The sequence below is a fragment of the Pithys albifrons genome, chromosome 20, assembly GCF_047495875.1.
Source record: "Pithys albifrons albifrons isolate INPA30051 chromosome 20, PitAlb_v1, whole genome shotgun sequence".
NCBI classification, from domain to species: Eukaryota; Metazoa; Chordata; class Aves; order Passeriformes; family Thamnophilidae; genus Pithys; species Pithys albifrons.
The window spans coordinates 4,406,130-4,430,014 of record NC_092477.1 but is presented as its reverse complement, the minus strand read 5'-3'; the positions used below and the strand labels follow the sequence as shown (position 1 = coordinate 4,430,014).

General features: G+C 50.7%; 1 protein-coding gene across 1 annotated transcript in view; it reads right to left on the bottom strand.

The window, feature by feature from the left end:
* LOC139681048 (voltage-dependent N-type calcium channel subunit alpha-1B-like) overlaps window positions 1-23,885 on the bottom strand; it is a 355,721-nt gene that overhangs the window by 115,838 nt on the left and 215,998 nt on the right. Inside the window, exons 14-19 of the mRNA XM_071574188.1 lie at window positions 20,159-20,271; window positions 17,095-17,226; window positions 16,213-16,285; window positions 13,382-13,499; window positions 5,120-5,187; window positions 341-447 (exon numbers count right to left, since the gene is read on the bottom strand). Coding sequence (XP_071430289.1) covers window positions 341-447; window positions 5,120-5,187; window positions 13,382-13,499; window positions 16,213-16,285; window positions 17,095-17,226; window positions 20,159-20,271 — 611 coding nt within the window. The remainder of the gene's footprint in view (window positions 1-340; window positions 448-5,119; window positions 5,188-13,381; window positions 13,500-16,212; window positions 16,286-17,094; window positions 17,227-20,158; window positions 20,272-23,885) is intronic.

Genomic DNA, 23,885 nt, shown 5'->3' with positions numbered 1-23,885 from the left:
ATCCCACAAGGATCAACCCACGGAAAGAACAGAGGTGGGACATGTTAACACCTCACCTGGTGAAATCCATCCTGGGACAGCTTCAAAAAAAATCATTCTAAAATACAGTTCTTTAGAGCAAGGCAAAAGATGAGGCATTACAAAGACAACCAAATGAAATAAATCCTTAATTAAGCCATCAGCACTGAGCAGTTGGTCACCCTAAAGCCCTGGCAGTCACAGAGATGGCCCAGAAGGGCTCCCAGAGTGCCATGGGATGCTCCAGCTGAACAGACACACAGTGACACTGAAAAGCAGAAACCAAATGGTTTGGGATCCCAAAGAATGGAGCAAGGCTTACGCTGCGATGGAAATGTTGGCTGCAGACATGGGGCTCACTTCGGCCACTTCCTTGGCCTTCTGCAGGGCCAGCTTCTGGTTGGTGGCTTCCTCCATCTCCTCCTCGTCCTACAAGAGCAATCAGAACATTCATGGTGTGACAACAAGCAGAGCTCCCCCAGGTGTGACCCGTGTGTGGCTGTCACTGCTGTGACACTGGGACAACTGTGGTACCTCATTAGATCTTCGTATCTTCTTGCAAGGAGATCTGGGCAGGGGTTTGGTGCAAGGTGATGAGAAGTGCAAGGTTTGGCCAAGGGCTGAGGGCATGAGTCCCTCACAAAGCTTCCTGGCCTCTCTGAGGGGAAGGACACCAGGGCAGGGAGACACCTGACCACGAGTAGGACAGTGAGCCCCATTTAGCTCAGAGAATTTAAAAGGAAATTTGGGGGAAAATTGTAGATTCCACCCTGAATAAGTGAACAGGGAGAAAAACCTGCCAGTGTATGGGGAAAAGAAGAGAAGGAGAAGGAGAAGGAGAAGGAGAAGGAGAAGGAGAAGGAGAAGGAGAAGGAGAAGGAGAAGGAGAAGGAGAAGGAGAAGGAGAAAGAAGGAGAAGGAGAGAAAGAGAAGGAGAGAAGGAAAAGGAGACAAGGAGAAGGAGACAAGGAGAAGGGGAGAAGGGGAGAAGGAAAAGGAGACAAGGAGAAGGAGACAAGGAGAAGGGGAGAAGGAGAAGGGGAGAAGGAAAAGGAGACAAGGAGAAGGAGACAAGGAGAAGGAGACAAGGAGAAGGGGAGAAGGAGAAGGGGAGAAGGAGAAGGAGACAAGGAGAAGGAGACAAGGAGAAGGGGAGAAGGAGAAGGGGAGAAGGAGAAGGGAAGAAGGAGAAGGAGAGAAAGAGAAGGAGAGAAAGAGAAGGAAAGAGAAGGAGAGAAGGAGAAGGAGAGAAGGAAAAGGAGAGAAGGAGAAGGAGAGAAGGAGAAGGAGAAGGAGAAGGAGAAGGAGAAGGAGAAGGAGAAGGAGAAGGAGAAGGAGAAGGAGAAGGAGAAGGAGAAGGAGAAGGAGAAGGAGAAGGAGAAGGAGAAGGAGAAGGAGAAGGAGAAGGAGGGAAGGAGAAGGAGAAGGAGAAGGAGAAGGAGAAGGAGAAGGAGAAGGAGAAGGAGAAGGAGAAGGAGAAGGAGAAGGAGAAGGAGAAGGAGAAGGAGAAGGAGAAGGAGAAGGAGAAGGAGAAGGAGAAGGAGAAGGAGAAGGAGAAGGAGAAGGAGGAGAGAGACCTGGGGAGGGAGAGGCAGGGGCTGGAGAGCAGGTTCTTTATAGACTGAAAACAAAGAGGTTGATACTTTTTTATCCTCTCATTTTTATGAGTCATTCCTAAGAACTGCTGAGTTTTATAACAGCCATTGGATGCTCAAGCTTAAGTTAAATCCAGTTCCAGCTCTGATAATTCCCTTACAGGTCACAAGGCCCTGGTTAAGGTGACAAAAATGATCAAGATGCCATGATAAAGAAATCCAAATTAGCATCCCAGAGTGGAAATGTTGGGTGAAATGTTGCAGGCCTGAGGCTGGAAAGCTCTGTGCCCTCCCTACACAGAGGCAGCTGCCAACTGCTCCTGCTTTGCCCACTTAATGTGCAGCACTGATCTCGATTTACAGCATTAATGTCAGGAAAGTCTCCCGAGATCACCAGACTCCTGAGTGACTTAATTGTATCCCTGGGCCATTTTGGGGTTTGCATGATCATATTTACTTAGCAGTAAATCCCTCATTCTCCAGGTATGGATATAATTGAATTACTTCTCTCTCTTTCCTCTTCTTTTGATGTTTTGGGGGTCATAAATAAAATTAGGCAAAAAAAAAAGAGTTTCTCAAGAAGCTTTCTGATTTGGCAATGCTGCTGAATCCATCAATATTTAATTACACTTTATAAACATCAACAAAGTCAGGTTTCTAAGTGTCCCTGTCAGCTGCTGAAATATTCACAAGAAAGCACTTAAAGGATTAAGCAGGAAGCAGGATGAGCTTCATTGTCCAGGAATTGTGCTGGGCCTCGTCCTCTCTCAGCACTTGAGAGGGATTCCCAGAAATCTGGGAGCATCCCTGACTCCAAGCTGGAGATTTCTGGGAGTCTTAGAAAGAATAGAAACAGCTGAGCTGCTGAAAGGGAAAAATGCCCAGGAAAAATAACTCCAACCCAAACCAAAGAGGCATTAAATACATCTCTGAGCTGCACTGGGAGAGAGGAGGGATGCAGAGCCTGGTTTGGGTTGGAAGGGACCTTAAAGCTCATCCAGTTCCACCCCTGCCATGAGCAGGGACACCTCCCACCAGCCCAGGATCCTCCAAGCCCTGTCCAACCTGGCCTTGGGCACTTGCAGGGTGGGGAATGAATTACTGCACCTTTGTAAAAGGAGGAAACCTCCTTGCCCATGGTTAGGGACCCTCCCACACTGTGGGAGTCTCTGAAGGAAAGCCTGAAAAACACACCCACTGTGCTGGTTGTGGGGCTGCTCTGCCACTGGGACTGAGGCCAGTGGAGGGAGGGAGGGAGGGAGGGAGGGAGGGAGGGAGGGAGGGAGGGAGGGAGGGAGGGAGGGAGGGAGGGAGGGAGGGAGGGAGGGAGGGAGGGAGGGAGGGATTCATGGATGGAGGGATGGAGGGATGGAGGGATGGAGGGATGGAGGGATGAATCCATGGACTGATGGATTCATGGATCAGTGGAAGGATGGAGGGATGGATGAATGGATTCATAGATTCATGGATGGACGGACGGACGGACGGATGGATGGATGGATGGATGGAGGGATGGAGGGAGGGATGGACTGATGGATTCATGGATCAGTGGAAGGAGGGAGGGAGGGAGGGAGGGAGGGAGGGAGGGAGGGAGGGAGGGAGGGAGGGAGGGAGGGAGGGAGGGAGGGATGGGTGGATGGATGGATGGATGGATGGATGGATGGATGGATGGATGGATGGATGGATAGATGGATGGATGGGTGGATGGGTGAGTGGATGGATGGATGGATGGATGGATGGATGGATGGATGGATGGATGGATGGATGGATGGGTGGGTGGGTGGATGGATGGATGGATGGATGGATGGATGGATGGATGGATGGATGGATGGATGGATGGATTCATAGATTCATGGATTCATGGATTCATAGATTCATGGATGGGTGGGTGTTGCCATCACAGCTCAGAGCTCCACTGAGACCTCTCAGTTTAAGCATCAGGCAAGAAGTGCTTTGCCACTGGGACTGATGCCAATGGCAGTGGTACCAACCAAGCTGTAAGTCTTTAAGAAGGAGTCCATGCAGCAGCAGGGGAAGATGCTGGAAAATGCTTTTCACTTCAGCACAGGAGTGTCTGGGCCCAATATCTGTGGCTAATGCTTAGTTTGGTAATTATATCAGAGATTAATGAGGCCTTGTGGTAGGTCCCTATTGCTGTGACTCATAAGGCTTGTGCCAGCTCCTGCTCCCTTATTTCCTTCTCTCACTGATTAATGTGTCCTGGGAGAGGTCTTAGTTTGGAGGACACAGGTAGAGTGGTGGAGTAGAGAATGATTAAAGAAGTGCATCATGACCTGACCAGAGATCTGAGGTACTCTCAAGGAAAGAAGATGCATCAGAAAATTCAGAACCATAAAAGGGAATTTTGGGGAAGGGAAGCACCCAAATTACCACCACAGACCCTACTCACATGCAAATAAGTTCAGTGAAATAATTAGCATTATGCATGCATTCAGGAAAGTGATGAGTTGGTAACAGAGATGTGATGAATATGTATCATTTCCTGCCTATAAACTGGGCTGTGGGGCTGCTGCTCACCAGGGTTTTGAGGAACAATCCCCATGAATCCAGCCCTGCAGTGTTGGCTTTCTAATCTGAACTATCTAATCTAATCTAAACTGCTTGGAGAGGTTGTTTCCCAGTTCCCAGTGGCAGCAAAGGCAGGGCATGATTTTATCAGTGAGAACAAGCCAGAAATGGGGGGAAAAAAAACCCTAATGCTGCTCATGAACACATCTGAGTATGTGAAATGAGACACCCAAAGTATGTAATAATCCAAATATTGAGTGCAGCACTTGCAATCCTTCCTGCTCAGTACTGAGGGTGGAAATGTTTTCTGTAGGGAATGCTCCAAAATAAACCTTCTCCACAGGGGATACTCCAAAATAAACTTTCTCCACAGGGGATACTCCAAAATAAATCCTCTCCACAGGGGACACTCCAATATGAACCTTCTCCACAGGGGACACTCCAATATGAATCTTCTCCACGGGGCATACTCCAATATAAATCTGTACATATATATAGATACAAATCTTTGCATACAGTGTCATTTCCACCTGGAGCCAGGACCTGGCTCTCTGCCTGGCCTCAGTTTTGTTTTACACCTGAGGAGAGGCAGGAAGGTTCTCACACCTTCCCTGGGTGTTCCAAACAGCCTCTGCCAGTTCCATGGGGTCGATTGGAACATTCTACTGCTTTAATCCACCCCAAAACCTCAGCAAGGCAAGAAACACGAGTGTGGGACAGCAAAAGCAGCAACACAACACCTGCCTTTGCTCATGGCACCTCCACCCAGCAGGGAGATGAGCAATGCCCACTGCCCACTCTGTGATAGAACAAAGCCCAGAACACAAGCGAAGGATGAACCTCCAGGTGTCTCTCTGCAACCCAAACTGGTTAAAAGGGACATGGAGTGGCTCTGGGGGAAGCCTGGCAGGGTCCAGCCCGGGTTTTGGGTCACCACCTGTGCTTGGAGTTGGGAGAAACAGAGAGTTCATCCATACCTTGGTCAGCTCTTGGGCATTTGCCAGGTTGTCCACGGCGATGGCCAAGAAGACGTTCAGGAGAGTGTCTTTGGAGGCAGCTAAGGAAAAATTCTTCACCCAGCAAGGACAGCAATCTGTTCCCCTCCTGCTGCCACCACCCTTCTTCTCCCACCTCCAGGACTGACCCTCTGCTGTTCCCCTCCTGCTGCCACCACCCTTCTTCTCCCACCTCCAGGACTGACCCTCTGCTGTTCCCCTCCTGCTGCCACCACCCTTCTTCTCCCACCTCCAGGACTGACCCTCTGCTGTTCCCCTCCTGCTGCCACCACCCTTCTTCTCCCACCTCCAGGACTGACCCTCTGCTGTTCCCCTCCTGCTGCCACCACCCTTCTTCTCCCACCTCCAGGACTGACTCCCTGCTGTTCCCCTCCTGCTGCCACCACCCTTCTTCTCCCACCTCCAGGACTGACTCCCTGCTGTTCCCCTCCTGCTGTCACCACCCTTCTTCTCCCACCTCCAGGACTGACTCTCTGCTGTTCCCCTCCTGCTGCCACCACCCTTCTTCTCCCACCTCCAGGACTGACCCTCTGCTGTTCCCCTCCTGCTGCCACCACCCTTCTTGTCCCACCTCCAGGACTGACCCCCTGCAACTCTGCTTTGCCATCAGTCCCTACTCACTCACCTCTGCCTGGAGCTGCCTCTGCAGCCCAGGAGGTACCAGACACCCATCTGTCTCCTCACCAGCGCCTGTCCCAGGTGGGGACACACACAGGTGGCTTTACAACACTTAGAGACACCAGAGCCCCTGGTTTTCCACCCTGGAAACCACCCCCTCTCCACTCCTGCCCACACACACACAGGATTCCACCTTCCTTTCCCCCCTTTGTTTACAAGGACAACCAGTGGAGCTGTGGGAAATCACTCATTTGAAAGCCAATATTTGCATAATAAAACACCCAGGGCCACACAAAGGCATTGGGTCCCAGGGAAAAGGAAGCTCAGTCACTGCTCTATCACAGAGCTGGGAGGAAAATATCCTGACTTATCCCACCAAAGCCCACAGGACAATTAGAGCATCCTGGAGGAAACCACCCTGACTTATCCCCCCAAAGCTCACAGGACAGTTAGAGCATCCTGGAGGAAACCACCCTGACTTATCCCCCCAAAGTCCAAAGGACAATTAGAGCATCCTGGAGGAAACCACCCTGACTTAGTCCCCCAAAGTCCACAGGACAGTGAGAGCATCCTGGAGGAAACCACCCTGACTTATTCCCCCAAAGCCCACAGGACAATTAGAGCATCCTGGAGAAAACCACCCTGACTTAGTCCCCCAAAGTCCACAGGACAGTGAGAGCATCCTGGAGGAAACCACCCTGACTTATTCCCCCAAATTCCACAGGACAATTAGAGCATCCTGGAGGAAACCACCCTGACTTATCCCACCAAAGTCCACAGGACAGTGAGAGCATCCTGGAGGAAACCACCCTGACTTATCCCACCAAAGTCCACAGGACAGTGAGAGCATCCTGGAGGAAACCACCCTGACTTATTCCCCCAAAGCCCACAGGACAATTAGAGCATCCTGGAGGAAACCACCCTGACTTATTCCCCCAAAGCCCACAGGACAATTAGAGCATCCTGGAGGAAACCACCCTGACTTATTCCCCCAAAGCCCACAGGACAGTTCGAGCATCCTGAACATGCTCCACCCTCAGAGCTGCAGCCCCAGCTCCAGGAGGATCTGTGAGCAGGACAGCCAACCCCAGCTAATGAGCTCTGCTGGGAAACAGCCTGTTAGTGCAGCCCAAATTGCACCAAGCCAGCTAAAGGAGGGCAGTGCCCATGCCAGGCTGGGTCCCTCTGCAGAGCACTGCATTACATCACTGAGACAGTGCATTGGCCTCTGATTATTTATTCATGGTGTATTTTCAGTTTTCCACTTAATGATTCCAGCGATTGGCTGGGTTTGTTGTTGTTATTCCTGCTCTGTGTCTGCAGAACAGCCCCAAAGCAGCTGTAAATCAGGAACCTCTGCCCAGGGAAGGAGAGCAAGCAAAGCAAAACCAAGTTTTGAAACTCCTCTCCTGAGGAGAAAATGCATTTTGCTTTGCACATTGCCTGGTGACAGCAGAGTCCCTCATTCCAGAGCTGTGGCCAGTTGTGTTTGCTCCTCCAAACAGGAATGGACAGGAGAGTGAAGCTGATCTCAGGAGTATTGACCTCCTGGGGATTGGAAAGGCTTTGGCACCAAAGGGCTGCCTCTGTGTTTGCCCTGCAGTGCCCTCACCAGTGCCACCCTGGGACCAGCTGCAGGGCCCCAGTGAAGCTGCAGCAGTTCTAGGAAACTACTCCAGGTGTTTGTAAGGGGGTCCAAGAATGTTGGAGAGGGATGGAGGGACAGGACACAGGGAATGGCTTCCCACTGCCAGAGGGCAGGGATTGATGGGATATGGGGAAGGAATTCTTGGCTGTGAGGGTGGGCAGGCCCTGGCACAGGTGCTCAGAGAAGCTGTGGCTGCCCCAGCCCTGGAAGTGTCCAAGGCCAGGCTGGACAGGGCTTGGAGCAACCTGGGCTGGTGAGAGGTATCCCTGCCCATGGTGGGGGGGTGGAAAGGGATGGTCTTTAAGGACCCTTCCAACCCAAAGCATTCCATGATTTCCTCTTGGGTTGAAGTGTCCCCTGCCTTGGGCTGTGAGGGGGAAGCAAAACCCATGGAAAGGCTGCGGGAGGGCAGGACTGGGGTCCAAGAGAGCTGGAGAGGGACTTTGGACAATGGATAGAGGGACAGGACAAGGGGAATGGCTTCCCACTGCCAGAGGGCAGGGATAGATGGCATATGGGGAAGGAATCCTTTCCCTGTGAGGGTGGGCAGGCCCTGGCACAGGTGCCCAGAGAAGCTGTGGCTGCCCCAGCCCTGGAAGAGCCCAAGACCAGGTTGGACAGGGCTTGGAGCAACCTGGGTTGGTGGAAGATGCCCCTGCCCGTGGCAGGGGGTGGAAAGGGGACGGTCTATAAGGACCCTTCCAGCCCAAACCATTCCATGATCTCCTACTGTGTTGAAGTGCCCCCTGCCTTGGGCTGTGAGGGGGAAGCAAAGCCCAGGGCAGTGCTGAGGGAGGGCAGGACTGGGGTCCAAGAGAGCTGGAGAAGGACTTTGGACAATGGATAGAGGGACAGGACAAAGGGAATGGCTTCCCACTGCCAGAGGGCAGGGATAGATGGGATATGGGGTAAGAATTCTTGGCTGTGAGGGTGGGCAGGCCCTGGCACAGGTGCCCAGAGAAGCTGTGGCTGCCCCAGCCCTGGAAGAGCCCAAGGCCAGGTTGGACAGGGCTTGGAGCAACCTGGGCTGGTGGGAGGTGTCCCTGCCCGTGGCGGGGTGTGGAAAGGGATGGTCTTTAAGGACCCTTCCAACCCAAAGCATTCCATGATCTGTTGGGTTGAAGCAACCCCTGCCCTGGGCTGTGAGGGGGAAGCAAAGCCCATGGAAAAGCTGAGGGAGGGCAGGACTGAGGGTGAGGATGATGAGCTGGCAGAGCCAGAAATGCCTCCTGTGAGGGGGCAGAGGTGAGGGATGAGCCCCCAGGGTGTTCTCAACCTGCAAGGAGATTTTGGGAACCCTTGGCCTTGGTGCCCTTCCAGTGCCTTCCATTCACCAAAAGACCTGGAGGAGGCACCTGAGTTTTGTGCACACACAGAGGAGGCAGGAGAGGTGCAAGGCTGGTTCACCAGCTGCTCTTGTCTCTCCCAAACAAGAACTGTGCCCAGACCCCCTGGTGTCCTGGCAGCCTCTCCTGTTGGCTGCAGAACCCTTGCCCCACATGACCACAGCACCAGGAGACTTCCCAAGGCAGCCAAGAACCAAAGCTGACCCAAACAAGGATCTCAAACCCTCTTTGCTTTCCCCCTCCAGAGCTTCAAGCAAACACAATTCAGCCAAGACTTCAGAGCCAGACATTCCCATCTCTAATTCCCAGGGAGATGAGTGTCTCCAGAGCCTGATGTCTGTCAGATCTGGAGCCTGGGACAGCAGGAAACAGGAGTTGTATTAATCCCTTTGGATGCATCTCCATCCTCCCTGACTGCCAAACCCCACAGGGATGGCACTCAGAGCCCTGGGGCTTCTCCAGCCAGGAATCAGGTCAGCCATCAGCTTGTTCTCCATGCCATGTAACCAGGGATGGAGGTTCTCACCATGTAACAAGGGATGGAGGTTCTCACCATGTAACAAGGGATGGAGGTTCTCACCATGTGACATGGGATGGAGGTTCTCACCATGTGACAAGGGATGGAGGTTCTCACCCTGTAACATGGGATGGAGGTTCTCACCATGTGACATGGGATGGAGGTTCTCACCATGTGACAAGGGATGGAGGTTCTCACCATGTAACATGGGATGGAGGTTCTCACCATGTGACAAGGGATGGAGGTTCTCACCATGTAACAAGGGATGGAGGTTCTCACCATGTAACAAGGGATGGAGGTTCTCACCATGTGACATGGGATGGAGGTTCTCACCATGTGACAAGGGATGGAGGTTCTCACCCTGTAACATGGGATGGAGGTTCTCACCATGTGACATGGGATGGAGGTTCTCACCATGTGACAAGGGATGGAGGTTCTCACCATGTAACATGGGATGGAGGTTCTCACCATGTGACAAGGGATGGAGGTTCTCACCATGTAACAAGGGATGGAGGTTCTCACCATGTAACAAGGGATGGAGGTTCTCACCATGTAACAAGGGATGGAGATTCTCACCATGTGACATGGATGGAGGTTCTCACCATGTGAAGATGATTCCTGTGGGACATAGAGAGGTTTGAAATGAGCTGCCCATCAACTGCTCCTTCCCCCAGTCCAGCAGGACAGTGAGGAGTGTGGGTGGGAGCCCCTGGAGCCCAGTGAGCCCAGCAAGATGAAACCCTCAGCCCTTCCCACACACTCAGAGCCCACTCAACTTTCCCTTTGCACAGACATTAATTCCCCCTTTCCTCTGAGCTGCTTTGCAGGTTGGGGGGCACAGGAGGGGCAGACAGGGGGGCTGCTCCCTGCTGAGTGTTTGGGTTTCTTCCTCTGGGGTGCTTCCAGCAGGCTGGAAACACTTCCAAGCCTCCTACTCTGGGAATAAATGTCTCAGCAATAAAAGTGTCTTCCTCCCCCTCCCTCCCACACACACATGCTCCAAGTGTCTCCTGTAACACAAGCAACCACTGGAAAGATAATTAATTTTTTTTTATCAGATCAGGCTGTTTTGATCCATTTCCAAGCAGACACAGTCTGGCAAGTCTTGGGTGTTTCTGCCCCCGAAATAAAAGGTCCTTCAGTCCTTTCTCAGAGCTCTGGGATTCCCAAATATCACCCAGACTCCAGAATCTGGCTCAGAGCTGCTGGCTGAGCCTGTGCTTGGGGCCAGGAAGGATCTCTTGTCCAGGAAGGATCTCTTGTCCAGGAAGGGCAGCACCTCTAGGCAGTTACTGCTTTTCTTTTCAAGCTCCTCTGCAGTTTTTATTCCCATTTTTTCCTCCCTCAACAGATGCCTCCATTTATCAATTAACTGGATAACAATGAACACAGGCCTGGTGTCATTTCCTAGCAAGTGGGCCAAATCCTGCTCTTGTTCTGATCACAGCACTTTCATTAAACCATTTCTGGTTTCACACAGACTCCTGTGGCTGTGAGCAAAGGGGAGGGCATCAGGAAAGCCTCAGGGAAACAGCCATGAAACCACCTCCTGGATCAGCTCATCAGCAGAACAGCAGAAGGAAAAGTGTCCCAGTTGAGCAGGTGGGCCCAGTTTCTTCCTGTGTGGGTGTGACCAAAGCTGGACATTCCAAACCCTCTGGGCCATTGCCCAGCAACTGTTCCCAATGGCCCATTGGCAGCAGCTGCCCAGGGCACAGCTGAGCCCTCAGGCTGGGAGCTGGCTGGGAAAGAAGCCTGGCACAGGAGCTGGGACAACTCCCCTCCAGGGACTCCTTGGCACCTCCACACCCACCTGAGGGCTCAGCTCTGCTCAGGGGCCACCAACCATTCCAAAATCCCCCCTGACTCCCACAGTCAGATCCCCCAGAGTGGAACTCCCTGCCCTGGGGGAGGCACTGGGGGCTCCCACCCAAACCTCAGGGGAGACAATCTGGGGCTTTAGGGACTTGGGGAACCACTCCTGGGATCCAGAGGAGGAGCAGTCCCTGGCCAGGAGGAGCCCACCACTCTCCACCAGACTGTGCCATCATCTGCACCAACAGCTTTGTCCCTTCCTTTTCCTTTGCACTCGGAGAAACCACGTGGGGCTCAGCACAGGGGCCACCAAACCCCCCTGTGTTTGTGCCCCAGGGGGTGGGTTACACTGCTGGGCTTGGGGGTTAAACCCAATTTCTCTTTGTGCCACTGCATTTATTGGAATATTGTTATTAAATTGTGACTCTGACTTATAATCTCTTTTGTGTTGGGTTCATTTCTCACGCTGGTTTCCCTTTAAACCAGCACAAAAACCAGGATGAGATCTGAGGAGAATGTGGGTAAGGTTTCAACTCCTCACTGCCACAGCAAGCAAAGGCAAATACCAAATTCATGGCTGTGGCAGCAGGTGAGGCAGCTCCTTATTCCATCCCCTTGAACACCACTTGGTCTTCCCTTTTTAATGAAAACTAAAGGACAGGGTAGAAGCCCCCTGTGCATTAAAGGTGAGGAGGGAATTCAGCCCCTGCTCCTCCAACTGCTGCCTCGTGGCTGCTCTCAGTTACAAGGCTCTCTCTCAGCTCTGCTGTCAAGCCTGATTACAGCTTAATCTCATTGCCAAATGCCAAGCCCGGAGGATCTGGAGCTCTCCCTCCCTCCCTCCCAGCTCTCCACTGACCCAGTTTTCCAAAGGCTGTGTCTGTGGCAGGGGCTGGGAGGGTGATGTCTGAGCGTGGCTGCTGAGCCAGGCGGGCACCGCGGCTCCTCCGGCCCTGGCAGTGCCAGCTAATGGGATCAGTCCCCAGGGACACCCTGCACATCTCCCTCTGCCCCTCGTGCTAATGGGGGCATCTCAGCCACAGCAAAGGGCCAGAGATGCCTCATCCTGTCATCTTGCTTTCTGGACCACCAGCTGAAGCAGCCCCTGTTTGTACCAACTCTGTCTTTAGCCCAGGTATTGCCCCCAGAGCCTTTTCCCTGTTTCCCAGGTATCCAGCCAGCCCAAACGAGACTCCCAGGGAAAGGGATTGTTCTCAAGAAGGTTCTCGCTGCTGGGAAAGCCCCCAGAGAGCTCCCCAGCAGAGCAACAATGCTCATTCTGATCCCTGTTTCCCAGAACAAACAACCCAACTGGGCTGCCTGGTCTCAGTTTCTGGGTTTCCACCTTTCAGGCTGCTCTGTTTGAGTCCAGCTCGTGGCTGCAGCCAACAAACATCTCCCCAAGGAGACTGGACCTGGTTAATGGAGCAATTCCACAGGGCATTGGCCCTTCAGTGTGGACAGAACCACCACAGCCCCTCTGCTCTGGCTTCTCCTCATCACACCCAGATGGTTCCTCAAGGAATTTTTTGCTTCATTCCTGTAAAAAATACAACTTCCAAATGCCATTTCCATGTCTCTGTGCTCTTGTCTCTGCTGCTCATTCCCCACAGGCACTCTGGGACATTGTAAGGGAGGCACAAGCTCCCAGTTTCTTCTTCCCCTCAAGAGATTCTCATCCCTAAGCAGAAAAAACCCAGACATTTCATGTGCCAAGTCTTGGAACACGCCTGAACGTTCCCAGAGCCCGAAACCCGAGAGCCAGAATTCAATTTTAAGCATTAAGTGGAGACAAGATAATTTCCACCACTTGGAACAGCCCAGCTGGTTAAGCTGCCCTGTAGACAAAGGCACCAAGGGAGTGGAGCCTCATCTACACAACAAACCAATATCAACCCTCCCTTCCCCTGACCAGCCACAAACTATCTGAGAGGATATTCCAGGTGCCCAAGTCCTGCTCTGACCCAAATCCAATTATTTCCCCCACAACATGAATTAACTCATAACAGGACACTCTCAAGGAAGACACAAATTAACTCCCAATGTGACATTCTCATGGTAAAATACAACAATTAAAATGAAATCTCAGGACATTAAATCAAAAATTGTGTTGCCATCAGAAACGTGACACCAACTTGGACAACTTACCCAGAGCAAAGTCACAGCAAGAGCAAAGTCACGGCAAGAATTTGATGTTTAAAAGTGTAAAAGTGGGAGAATTTAAACCAGGAAGGGTGAGGTGCCCACTGTGCCCCCTGCCAGGCTGTGGGGAAGGATACAGTTCCCGAAGAGCGTGAGGACGATGAAGTAGATGGAGGAGAACATCCCCGAGCGCACTCCACCCTGAGACTCAATCCCGTGGTACATCACAGCATTCCAGTCCTCCCCTGTCAGGATCTGCAGGGAGAAAGAGGGACAAAGGGTGACTCAAAGCATGGACAGAGTGGGCAGCCGGGCAGTGATGCCATCCAGGAGTGCTCCCTGGGGGACATGGGTGAGCACATGGGGGGCATCAGGGCCAGTATGGCCGGCTGGGAGAAGGAGGGGATTGTCCCGCTCTGCTCTGGGCTGAGGTGGCCTCACCTTGAGTGCTGGGGACAGTCTGGGCACCACAGCATGAGAAACATCCAAAGCTGTTAAGAGTGTCCAAAGGAGAGACACAAGGATGGTGAAGGGTCTGGAGGGGCCATACAAGGAGCAGCTGAGGGCACTTGGTCGGTTCACTTGGAGAAGAGGAGACTGAGGGGAGACCTCAGAGGGGTCTGCAGCTTCCACAGGAGGGGCAGTTCCAGTCTCTGCTCTGTGTGACAGTGACAGCACCCAGGGAATGGCTGGGGCTGTGCCAGGGCAGGGACAGCACCCAGGGAATGGCTGGAGCTGTGTCAGGGCAGGGATGGCACCCAGGGAAGGGCTGGAGCTGTGCCAGGGCAGGGTCAGCACCCAGGGAAAGGCTGGAGCTGTGCCAGGGCAGGGACAGCACCCAGGGAAGGGCTGGAGCTGTGTCAGGGCAGGGACAGCACCCAGGGAATGGCTGGAGCTGTGTCAGGGCAGGGACAGCACCCAGGGAATGGCTGGAGCTGCGTCAGGGCAGGGACAGCACCCAGGGAATGGCTGGAGCTGTGCCAGGGCAGGGACAGCACCCAGGGAATGGCTGGAGCTGTGCCAGGGCAGGGACAGCACCCAGGGAATGGCTGGAGCTGTGCCAGGGCAGGGACAGGGCACAGGGAATGGCTGGAGCTGTGCCAGGGCAGGGTTAGGTTGGATCTCAGGAGAAAGTTCTTCCTCCAGAGGGTGGTTGGGCTCTGTCAGCACCAGCCCATAGTGAAGAAATATTGACCCAGCATTTGCAGTTCAGGGGAGGGGTGGGAGGGACCCAGAGCAGAGGTTATCAAAATGTGTCTGAGATTGTCATCATCATCATCATCCTTATTAATATTAAATATCAACATAAAATTTTTATCTTCCTTTCCTTTTTCCTTCTCTTCCCTTCTCTTCCCTTCCCTTTCTTTTTTCCTTCTCCCTTTTCTTTTCCCTTCCCTTCCCTTCCCCTTGCACTTTCCTTTCACCTTGCACTTTCCTTTTACCTTACTTTCCTTTTTCCTTTCCTTCTCCCTTTCCTTTCCTTTCTTTTCCTTTCCTTTCCTTTTTCCTTTCTTTCCTGTTTCCTTTCCTTCTCCCTTTCCTTTCCTTTCCTTGCACTTTCCTTTCCTTTCCTTTCCTTTCCTTTCCTTTCCTTTCCTTTCCTTTCCTTTCCTTTCCTTTCCTTTCCTTTCCTTTCCTTTCATTTCCTTTCCTTCCATTCCCTTTTTCCTTCCCTTCCCTTCCCTTCCCTTCCCTTCCCTTCCCTTCCCTTCCCTTCCCTTCCCTTCCCTTCCCTTCCCTTTTTCCTTCCTTTCCTTTTTCCTTTCCTTTTTCCATCCTTTCCTTTTTCCTTCCCTTCTCCCTTCCCTTCTCCCTTTCCTTCACCCCACAGCCACTGCCCTGCAGGCCATTTATCTCAGGGCAATATTCCAGCTGAATATCCTCATGGACAATGATATTCCCAGAGCAGAAGAACATCAGCATTGCAGCTGCTCCACTCGGGCTCAGTTCTGGCTCCTTGGCCATACCTGGATGTGTCTTTAAGCCCTTCCTTTGATGAGTATTAAAATAATATGGAAATATCAATCTGCCAGGATCTCAATATCCTGTGAGGCAAGTCCAGAACCTGCTTCCCATCTGGAGAGAAGGAACACCCACCTGAACTGCTCGTGCAGAGGTCACAGGACACATTTTCTTTTAGATCCTTTTACTGTTTTAATCCAAAAATTGTCATTGTGTCCCAACTTTTTTTTTTTTTTTACCTTTTCGGGCCATGGCAATGGAATACAAAATACATTCACCTTGCTATGAAAGTTTGGATGTGGTGAAGCCTCAGCTCGAGCCCACATGGAGAATTTGTGTAGGACAAGGTTAGAAATGCTGGGCAGATTCCTGTGAGGGGAACCTGCAGCAGAGCAGCAGCTCCAGATTTCTGCTGAAACCCCTGAAATAACTCTTTGAAACAAGACATGGAGAAAACAGCTGCAGAATTAGGCTTTGAAATCCCAGCATTGCATCTCCCAGAGCTGGGACTTCCTCCTGCTGTGGCAGGAACGTGCCCAGAGCTGGTGCCACTCATGGAAGGAAATTCTCATCCAGCTCTAACTTATCTTGAGCTGTTACTGTGCAAAAAGCTGCTTTATTTCCCTGCTCCCTGGAGCCACCTCAGGCCTCTCTGCCCATGAAATGATGGCAAAAGTGGAGCAGGTCAAGCTCTCACTTGCTCCAGGATCACAGACAGGACAATCCATGAGCTGCCACCACAGGGTTGGGAAATCACACCCAGACCTTAAGAGCAGCACAGAAATATTTGTTTTATCCTTTTTTTTCCTTCCCTTTGCTCTAGTTTTCCTTAGTTCCATGGCACTGATTTTTAATTTGATTTTTAATGACGAACTGATGAAGTAAAACACAGGAAAAGGAAGGATTTCTTTCCTAAATTCCACAGGTTTTTGGGGGACCTCTTTGCCCTCCAAAAGAGATGCCCAGGAATTTCTCCTCTACCAACTCCCCCAGGGCAAGGCTTTACCTGGAATACTGTGAGGATGGCAGCAGGAAAAGTGTCAAAATTCGTGGTTGGAGTTTCATCCTGGAAGTTGAACCTGGAGAGAAGGAAGGAAGGAATAAAAAGTGAGGGCCAAGCAGCTCTCAGGCATCTCACAACCCTCTAGAACATCCCACAAGCCCAGGCAGGGAGCAATGTTTGTTCCACCTGGCAACAAGCACAGCAGGGAACACGGTGTCTCTCCCAAGGTGCTCAACAGAACCATTACCAGAAACTCAATTTCACTCCCAGAGAAAATTCTGATCCTTTGAAATTCATTTTCAGCCACAATTAAAACGAACAATCCAAATCTCTTAATGATTTTTCACGAGAACAAACCATTCCAAGAAGTTTTCCTCCTCAAGTGGAAAAGCCCAAATTGAAATTACCCTCTTAGTAGATAATTTCTTTTTAATATTTTAAAGATAAAATAGCGATTGACTGTGGGGGGAAAAAAAAAAGACCAAATAAAACCGTGTTATTTCATTTATTTCATTTCAGAATTGATGCTGGAGTTTAAATGATAATACTGTGATATTTTGTGCTACAAAAGCCATCATTCTAATGAGAATAATCAGCAGAAAAAAAATATTTTTCCAGCAGAAAAAAAATATTCCAAGTGAATAAATACTCTGCAGAGCAGGGAAAGAATTTGCCTTTCCCTTAACAAAAAGTGCTGTTTCCCTCTGGGTGTGTGTGGGGACTGTGGGATCACAAAGCTTTGAGTTGGGGTTGTCCTCTCTTAGGAAGGAGTTCAGCTCCTATAAACCACACACAACTTCTGAGCAGCTCAGAATGTCCAGCAGAGCAGTAGGAGGTGAAGATTCCAACCCTGGAAACCCCAAGGGGAGGATCAGCTCCACTTACTGTCCTCCAAAGAGCTGCATCCCCAGCAAGGCAAACACCACGATGAACAGGAACAGCAGGAACAGCAAACTGATGATGGACTTCATGGAGTTCAGCAAGGACACCACCAGGTTCCTCAGGGAATTCCAGTACCTGGGGTGGAGAACAGGGACAAGTGAGAGGACAAGAGGGAATGGCCTCAGGTTGCACCAGGAGAGGTTTAGGTTGGATGTTAGGAAATATTTCCTCACTGAAAGGGTGGTCAGACATTGGCACAGGTTGCCCAGGGAAATGGTGGAGTGCCCATCCCTGGGGGGATTTCAAAGCCACGTGGATGTGGCCCTTGGGGACAGGGGTCAGGGGTGGCCTTGGCAGTGCTGGTCCATGGCTGCACTTGATGATCTTGAAGATCCAAGAAGGTCATGACTCAATCCCCTCTTTGGGCCATTCATTTAAGAGTTGGACTCCATGATCTTTGGGAGTCCCTTCCAGCTGGGAATATTCTGGGATTCTGGGACTGCAATCAGCTTCTGCCAAACACAGAGGACAACTAAACCAGGGCAGGGAGTTTCAGAGGAAAATTCCTGTGGAAGAGATGGAAAAAGGAGAAAGGAAACTACTGAGGGTCAGGGTGTTTTCCCTCATTAAAAGCCATGTGGATGTGGCACTTGGGGACATGGTCAGTGGTGGCCTTGGCAGTGCTGAGGGAATGGTGGGACTCGATGATCTCGAAGGTCTTTTCCAACCTAAATAGCTCTGGGATTCATCCTGGCTAAAAGGAATAGTCAAAACTCACCAAAAAATAAGGTTTGAACTTGCAAAAAGGGGCAAAATTTTTAAAAAGTACAACAGACAATCAGATACAGCAAATCTCAAAAGCTCTGCTGTTGATGAATCTCTCTGAACTTCCTCCAAACCCAGGAGTTTTCCATGCCTAAGGCAGCGCCAAGATAAACTCCAGGGACATTTTTGGTGCAGGTACCCACCTATTTAACTTGCCAATTCCAGAACTTAATGTTTCCACCCCCCCCTTTGTCCCAGAGTACAAATGGCACAAAATCACACACAAATCTGGGATCTGCAGCATCATTAACAGACATAAATCAGCAAACCCCCCCAGAGCCAACAAAACCTGTGCCTTGAGCAGCTGCCAAAGCACCTGGTGACTCCCAATGACTGTCTTATCCAAATGGCATAACCTGGGCCTTATTTATTTAAGGGAGTTGGTATATGAGGGGTATTTTTGGGAGGGAGTTGTTATTCCTCCTCCTGTTCCTTCCAAGACAAAAGAGTGATGGAAAGAAGGAAGGGCTGAGGAGGTAATGGTGGAAAAAACAAGGTGGAAAACAACAGCAGGAGCACCTAAATGTGCCATCCCTTTCCACAGCACAATTTAGAACCTTGCAGAAATGGCTCTAGATGGGTTTCTAAATGGCACAGGAGCTGTTTGCTAATGCCAGAGCACATCAAAGTGAGGCAGGAGCATGAAAACAACTGAAAAGTTGTGGCAACACAACTCCAGGGCAAATTCAACCTGCCAGGAGTTCCCAGAGCAGACACAGCACAGGCAGCAGCAAAACTCTTCCAGTTTGTGTCCCACAGTGGCTCAGGCAGCAGGATTTGGCACCCTTGGTTTTCCAGAGCCTGAATCCTTCAGGATCAGCAGCAGATAAAGAGAGTGAGCAGCTGATGGGACTTGAAAAGTCAGTAAAAAACTTGTTTCTTTTACCACAAAGAACATAATGAGGTTTTTGGTTTTTAAAAAGCTTAAAACTAAAGGGAAAAGGAGCCTCCCCTGCAGCCCATGATTACAGTGGGGAACCCTCTGCCCAAGGGCAGACAAACCTGTACATGAGGCTGGGGGTGGGGGGGAAAGGACTGTTAAAATACAGGCTCAGGAACTGCCCAAATTTCCAACTGCCCAGCCAAGCAAAGGGCAATTCTGCACCTGCACTTTCCTTCAGGACCACCGACGCTCCAGGCTGGGCACAGAGTGGCTGGAGAGCAGCCAGGCAGAGGGACCTTGGAGTACTAATTGACAGGAAGCTCAACAGGAGTCAACAGTGTGCCCAGGTGGCCAAGAAGGCCAATGGGATCCTGTCCTGTATCAAAAATAGCATGACCAGCAGGACCAGGGCAGTGACCCTTCCCCTGGACTCTGCATTGGTGAGGCCACACCTTGAGTGTTGTGTTCAGTTCTGGGCCCCTCAGTTCAGAAAGGATATTGAGATGCTGGAGCGGGGCCAGAGAAGAGCAACGAGGCTGGAGAAGGGACTGGATGTGGCACTGAGTGTTCCCTGAAACACCTCCAGGGACAGAGAATCCACCTTGTCTTGATCCAACCCCACTGTGATCACCAGCCCAGGGCACAGAGTGCCAGAGTGATCACAGTGGGGTTGGATCAAGGGTTGGATCTGATGATCTCAGAGGTCTCTTCCAGCCCAAGTGAGAAGAGCAACGAGGCTGGAGAAGGGACTGGAGCACAAGTGCTGTGGGGAGAGGCTGAGGGAGCTGGGGGTGTTCAGCCTGGAGAAGAGGAGGCTCAGAGGTGACCTCAGCACTGTCTGGAACTGCCTGAAGGGAAGTTCTGGCCAGGTGGGGGTTGGTCTCTTCTCCCAGGCACTCAGCAATAGGACAAGGGGGCACGATGGGCTCAAGCTCTGCCAGGGGAAATTGAAGTTGGAGATCAGAAAAAAATTTTTTACAGAGAGAGTGCTCAGGTATTGGAATGGGCTGCCCAGAGAGGGGGTGGATTCACCATCCCTGGAGGTTTTTAAGGTGAGCTTGGCCATGGCACTGAGTGCCATGATCTGGTAAAGGGACTGGAGTTGGCCCAAGGGTTGGGCTCAATGATCTTGGAGGTCTTTTCCAACCCAATCGATTCTATGATTCTATGATTCTATGACTTGGATGGCAGGACAGACAGGGCTCTTGTCCCACCAAAACCAGGGGGTTGGGACATTGTTTCCAGTAATCTATTTACTGTTTATAAATGTACAAAGCATTCTACTTGCCATGGAGCTGGTAATCTACATTTCCAAAGGATCTAAAAGCCTGCTGGGAGTGGAAGGGGAGCTGGACTTACTTTGTCACTTTGAAAATCCTCAGCAGCCGAAGGGCTCTCAACACGCTGATGCCAAAGGAGGTTCCTGGTTTCACTGCAGCCCAAATAACTTCAAAGATACTTCCCACGATGACCTGCAAGAAGAGGTTTGGGTTTGTTGGTTTGGTTTTTTTTTTTATTTATTCCTCTGTGGTGAGGCTGAGAAAAAGCACAGGATTCAGAGCTGGGGCTGGGATGGTTTTCTCAGGAAAACTTCAGCAAAATTATAAATTAACCAAGAGCTGCAAACAAACAGCCCCAGAGTTTGGGGTCTGGGACTGACCCAAAGGTTATGGAATCCCAGAATCCCAGACTGGTCTGCATGGGAAGGAACTTTAAAGCCTATCCAGTCTGTCCCAGTTGAGCAGGTGGGACCAGTTTGTCCCTGTGTGGGTGTGACCAAAGCTGGGCATTCCAAACCCTCTGGGCCATTGCCCAGCAACTGTTCCCAAGGGCCCATTGGCAGCAGCTGCCCAGGGCACAGCTGAGCCCTCAGGCTGGGAGCTGGCTGGGAAAGAAGCCTGGCAGAGGAGCTGGGACAACTCCCCTCCAGGGACTTCTTGGCACCTCCACACCCACCTGAGGGCTCAGCTCTGCCCATGGGCCAGCAACCATTCCAAAATCCCCCCTGACTGCCACAGTCAGATCCCCCAGTGTGGAACTCCCTGCCCTGGGGGAGGCACTGGGGGCTCCCACCCAAACCTCAGGGGAGACAATCTGGGGGTTTGGGGACTTGGGGAACCACTCCTGGGATCCAGAGGAGGAGCAGACCCTGGACAGGAGGAGCCCACCACTCTCCACCAGACTGTGCCATCATCTGCACCAACAGGTTTGTCCCTTCCTTTTCCTTTGGCCTCGAGGGAACCACGTGGGGCTCAGCACAGGGGCCACCAAACCCCCCTGTGTTTGTGCCCCAGGGGGTGGGTTACACTGCTGGGCTTGGGGGTTAAACCCAATTTCTCTTGGTGCCATTGCATTTATTGGAATATTGTTATTAAATTGTGACTCTGATTTATAATCCCTTTTGTGCTGGGTTCATTTCTCCTGCTGCTTTCCCTTTAAACCAGCACAATCCTTATCCCAATTTTCTGCAGTCCAGACTAAAAGGGTTAATACCCAAAGCAGAACACACTGTGATCTCCCATACACAGATAGGAACTTGTTGCTTTCTTCTCTAGCAATCAAACTACCCTAAAATAACCTTTTTTTTTTTAATGACACACTGTTTTTTATTGGTTTTTTTTAACACTGTCTTGGCTGCAAATGCCAACACTTCATTTTCCCACCCCATCTGTACAGAGATCCAGAGATCCAGATGTACAGCCCCATCCTTCCCTTCCCAGCAGAAGGCTCCGAACTCCTCACCTGCAGCAGAACAGTGAAGCTCTGGGTAAGATCTACCAGAAACTTCTGGCAACAGGGAGCCTTTAGGAGGGCAATTAAAGCAAAATGAGCTCCTGCAAAGCCTCCAACACACACATCCAATCACCTGCCTCAGGGTATTGAAAAAGTTCTCCCAAATAATGGTGTTTTCTGAAGGGTTGTTTTGGCTGGTGGGTTTAAGGATGGCAGAGAATTAACCAGAGGCAATAAAAAACCCTTCTGAGAAATCCTCCATCACCGAGAGGACAGAGGAATAATGGGTTGGGAAGGGCAATTATATGCACACAGGTTGCTGCACAGTTATGATGCCTAAGAATTTAATGTCATTTCAGAAGGTTTTGGAATCTTACAGGCTCTGTTAAGTTACTCTGATTTTAGGTGCACATATTAAGTGCCTTTCTCACGAGTTTGGGTGATACTCTCAGGCTCAACCAAGGCCACCATGTTTTTGAGAAGCCACCTGCAAGATAACAGGAGACAAACAACAGAAGGCCCAACTGTCCCCCCATGAAGGAGGGGGCAGATTGACAGGCCTTTTGGGTGGGCATTCAAGAGAAATAAGAGTACTGATTGGATGTTAATAAGGGGTAGAAAACCTGTGAACTTCCTGATCTGGGGGTCAGACCCCTCTGGGTTTGAACCTGGGAAGCTTCCAAGAAGAAAACCCTGTATATCTTTCTCCATTAACTTGTATATCTTGTATATCTTTCTCCAGAGTGTCTCTGCTCACAGAGGTACCAGATCTGAAGGCAACAGCTAATAGAATAAACCAGGCATTTCCCTGCCAACTGCTGTTATTGCTGCCATTAACCCATCATTTCAGAGCTCCCTCTGCCCCTGGTGCCCACCAGAACCATCCTCAGCAAAGCCCAGAAAGCACCTGGGGGAGGAAATGGTAAGAGGGAGCCAGGACTGGGTCTGATCACTGGGCAGTGCCCTTTGGAAACCCTTTTCACCACCAGAAACTCTTTGAAAACCACACTGTTTGCTGCTGCCCTGTGTGATAAATAGAGATTTAATTCATGTCAAGAACATAACGAGACATTCTGTGGAGCTTGATGGGGTAAAGATTTAGCAACAGAATGAGCTTATCAAATAATGTAGAAAAAGCAGAAAAAGAAAAGAACTAAAGTTAATAACTAAGCAGCCTTTTGAAGTAAAATAAATACAGTGCAGACCAAAGATAAGCCAAGAATACCTAAATACAATGGAGAAGTAAACACAGTCAAGATAAGGAAGAAGCACCTCAAGACAACAGATAAAGCTTAACTAACAAGATTGTCTCTAGTTAAATGGTAAGAATCACACCAAAGAAGAACCCAGACCACTGAGAAGCAACAGGTAGAATCAGATGAAAGGATGTCAAAGTGAAGAAGAAAATAATTTATAGGAAGTGGTTAAAAATAAACCTCCTTTGACTGTATAAAAAGGAACCCGCGAGCTCGAATGGGTGGCACTGATGGAGAAGAGACTCCTGGTGTGCCCAGAGCTGTTCACTCTGTAGCTATTTATTACTTATAAAATTAAACTACCCTTTACACCAAATAATTGGCTCTTTGGGTGGTCATTTCTAACACCTGCAAGAAAAGTTGTGCCCTGAACTTCCAGAAAGTGCAGTGGGAAAGGCACACACACAGCAGTTGCTCATCCCTCTTCTCCCATCTGAAAAGGAAAGCACTAAAACTTCTCCCTCTTGGGAATCCCTCATGAAATCAGCAAACCCCTTCCCTTAGACCTTCCCCATGTTACAGTGGTAATTAATTTTCTTGGCATCTCAGCATGCCCTCCTGGGAGCCTGTTTCACATGAGACCCTGCCCAGACTGTTTCCCCCAAGGCTGATGTTGCTCGGATTTGTTGTGTCACTTTTTGCATTTGAATGGTCTCGTCTCGCTGGTTTTGTCCAACTAAACTGGTTACAGATCTGTGTGATGTTCCAGGGGAGGCTGAATTGGCTGAATTCATTCTGGGAGCTGGAAGGTGGGTGAGGAGGAACAAACACAGACAGAAGTAGGATCCCTGTGGATTCTCTGGAGGAGGGAGAATTAGATCAACAGCTTTACCTCGTGGGAAACACTCCCAAAGCTGCACAAACCAGAGTGGGACACAAAGCAGGGACCTCTGGGGGGGTGTCCTAGTTCAGCAGGAGGGACCAGCTAACCCTGTGGGGGGGTGATCAAAGCTGTGTATTCTACCCCCTCTATTCATTCCCCAAGGACAATGGGCCATTAGCAGCAGCTGCCCAGGGAGTCATTGGCACCTTCACACCCAGCCTGAGGGGGTGTGGCTGCCAATGGGCCATCAACAGCTCAACACCCCCTGGCTCCC